The 2,974-nt window shown below is 33.2% G+C and overlaps 1 protein-coding gene across 2 annotated transcripts in view; it reads left to right on the forward strand.

Moving 5' to 3' along the window:
* LOC104725866 overlaps positions 2,618–2,974 on the forward strand; it is a 1,470-nt gene continuing 1,113 nt past the window's right edge. The window contains exon 1 of one of the 2 annotated variants that reach the window (XM_010444612.2): positions 2,618–2,789. In XM_010444612.2, coding sequence (XP_010442914.1) covers positions 2,723–2,789 — 67 coding nt within the window. In that variant the 5' untranslated portion in view covers positions 2,618–2,722. The remainder of the gene's footprint in view (positions 2,790–2,974) is intronic. The other variant, XM_010444611.2, reaches the window with a different exon arrangement.

Raw genomic sequence — 2,974 nt, forward strand, 5'->3', positions numbered from 1 at the left:
TGGGTTTGATATGGTGTCGAACATGGCTGAGGAAACAGAGAAACCTTCCAGAGATATACCTATTGGTTTGGTTGGCTCGATGTCTATGATCACTGTGGTTTATTGTTTGATGGCTTTGGCTTTGACTATGATGGTGAAATACACTGAAATCGATGTGAATGCAGCTTATTCTGTTGCTTTTACTCAGATTGGGATGAAATGGGCAAAGTACTTGGTTGGTATATGCGCTTTAAAGGGAATGACCACAAGCCTGCTTGTTGGATCTCTAGGTCAAGCTCGGTACACCACTCAGATTGCTCGGTATCATATGATTCCTCCATGATTTGCTTTGGTTCATCCTAAACAGGAACCCCTATCAATGCTTCTTCCATCGGAGTATCAGCGCTTTGGAACGCAGGCGTTAGAGGTTGGATAGCTTATGCTGTTATTGGAGTTATTTGGTTCATAGGCACTTTGGGATTGGCGTTGCTACCAAAATCCCGTGTTCCTAAGGTTTAGGGAGTCCCGCATGTTCCATGGCTGCCATCGTTTTCAATCGCCATGAACCTTTTCCTTATTGGATCACTCGGATATGTAGCATTCTTGAGATTCATTATCTGTACCATGGTGATGCTAGTGTACTATTTGTTCGTTGGTCTTCATGCAACTTATGATGTAGCTCATCAGCCACCAGAGCAAGCAAAGTTTGAGGAAGAGAAATGATATAAGAATCGATCACAACGCTTTAGTATGGTTGGTAAATTGTATAAACTTCCATGTTTTTTCTTATGTAACTTCAATATTCATGTATCAAATGTACAATAAAAATTGATTATTATATTATTAAATCTTATGATCCTAAACATACTCTCCCAATAACCAATTTCTTAACAAAAGATCTAAACTAATGATCTTACATTATTTTCATAATATTTTTACTCTAAGAACACCCAAAATTGTTCTCCCAATGCAGATGCCTTAAGAAGTTGGTTATTGGGAGAACATGTTTAAGATCATAAGATTTAATAATATAATAATCTTAAACATATTACAATTTTAAAAACTTTAAAAAATAACATTTAAATTGCAAACTTAAAAAACTTATACTAAAATTCAAAATACAATACCAAATTTTTATGAAAAAAAAAAACATTAAAGATATAAATAAAAAAATACAAACAAAACTTCCTCCAAACAAATAAATGTTTTCTCCTTTGCAAAAAATTGTATCCATTCACGTTGCCACATCACCCAAGAACTGGCCCAAAATCAGTTCTACATCAAGAACCAACAACATGTTCTTCACCCATTGTTCTCTATATTTTTGATTTTAAAAATGCTTAGAACACCCAAGGTGTTCTCCCAATGCAGATGGCCTAACTGAAATGTTAGACCATCTCCAACCCATCTTCATTTCCATTTTTATAATGGAGTTTGGAGTCAATTTTGTTCCTATCCATCTCCATTTCTATCTCCAAAATAAAAATCTCTATTTTTCTCTGTATTTGTAAATCTTCATTTCTATTTAACACTAAAATTTGGAGATTTCTATTTTTTATTCCAAATTAGAGTAGGGTTGGAGTAAAATCCAACTCTAAAATAGAGTTACTCCATTTGGAAGAAAAGTGGAAAAATGGGTTGGAGATGCTCTGAAGTGAATAAGAGTGATAAACAAAGTTGGGCAGCTAAGATGAACCAATAAAATTTGGTCCTATAGTATATATGGATGGTCAAGACAGGAACTTCCACTTAAGTTAATGAATTAGGTCACTTTTCTTGCATATAAAAAAAACTATTTTTTCAATTATGAATTTGAACCACATGAATAACTTTATCGGATGGCTTGTCTTGGATTCAACTTCAATACAATTAGTAAATTTTTGGGCTGCCTTAAATCTTGGGCATTGATAGAGTAGTTGGCCAAATAATCCAAATCTTGCACCCTAGAAGGTAGAAATCTTACTGTGTTAGCAAATATTTAAGGAAATTTTCAGTGTGTTTTAACTTTTAAGCCATCTCAGGTGTGCCTAGCAAAATAGATTTGTAATTCAAATGGTTAGCTTCATACGATATAAGACGATATCTCGTTATTCATAAAATGTTAAGATGATCATATAAATATGTTGATGTTGTAATGTAATATCTAAGAGAGGTACGGTAATTAGCTATACGTTTTTTTGTCCATAAGCATAATAAGAGAGGTAAACCGTAAGCTTTAAGTGTTCCTTTATGGGAGATGTAACACGATCAACAGTTGAGTTGACTTTTTTTTTATCAACTTTTTCTAGGGTTTGTGGGTTCATTGCGTTAACCCAATATCTTCTTATTCATCTCTTTCATTTTTTTTTTCATGCTACTATCATCACCATTTTGATGTTAGCCTCACCACTGATTTAAACTTCTTTATAAAAAAATGAGATAAAAACAAATTATTGATATTCACGTGATATTCTTATTTTAAAAAGGTTAGTTTGATAAGGGCTTTACATGTTTTTATCATTATCATAAACAGAACCAACCATCTTAGTCATGGTCATCATCATTGTCATAGTCATCATCATCACCATTACGACTATATGCTATCTGGACCAAAACAGCTTCCACCACATAAACTTGACCGTTTATAAAATGGAAACTAGCCTTCTCCCCTCTTCTCATATGAAACCCATTTTCTCCTAATTTCCATTGAGTAATTACATTCTCCCTTACATAAACAAAGGGTAATCATCAAAAACCACACAATATGCCTCTTAGGATTAAACCCCTATCTCTCCTCTTCCTCGTACTCATTGTTTGCTCTTCATCACTAGGTAAGCATATTCCTATTCCATCCTTTCTTATTTAGTTTTTTTTTTTTTTTTTTTTTTTTTTTTTTTTTTTTTTTTATCTCTTTAACCAGTTACTCTATTTATTTATCAAATGTGTATACTACTAATATACAACAATCAAACAATGGCCCAGCTTTGGACACGATTCATAAACACTTCAGTGCAGT

This window comes from Camelina sativa, chromosome 11 (assembly GCF_000633955.1).
Source record: "Camelina sativa cultivar DH55 chromosome 11, Cs, whole genome shotgun sequence".
Classification (NCBI taxonomy): Eukaryota; Viridiplantae; Streptophyta; class Magnoliopsida; order Brassicales; family Brassicaceae; genus Camelina; species Camelina sativa.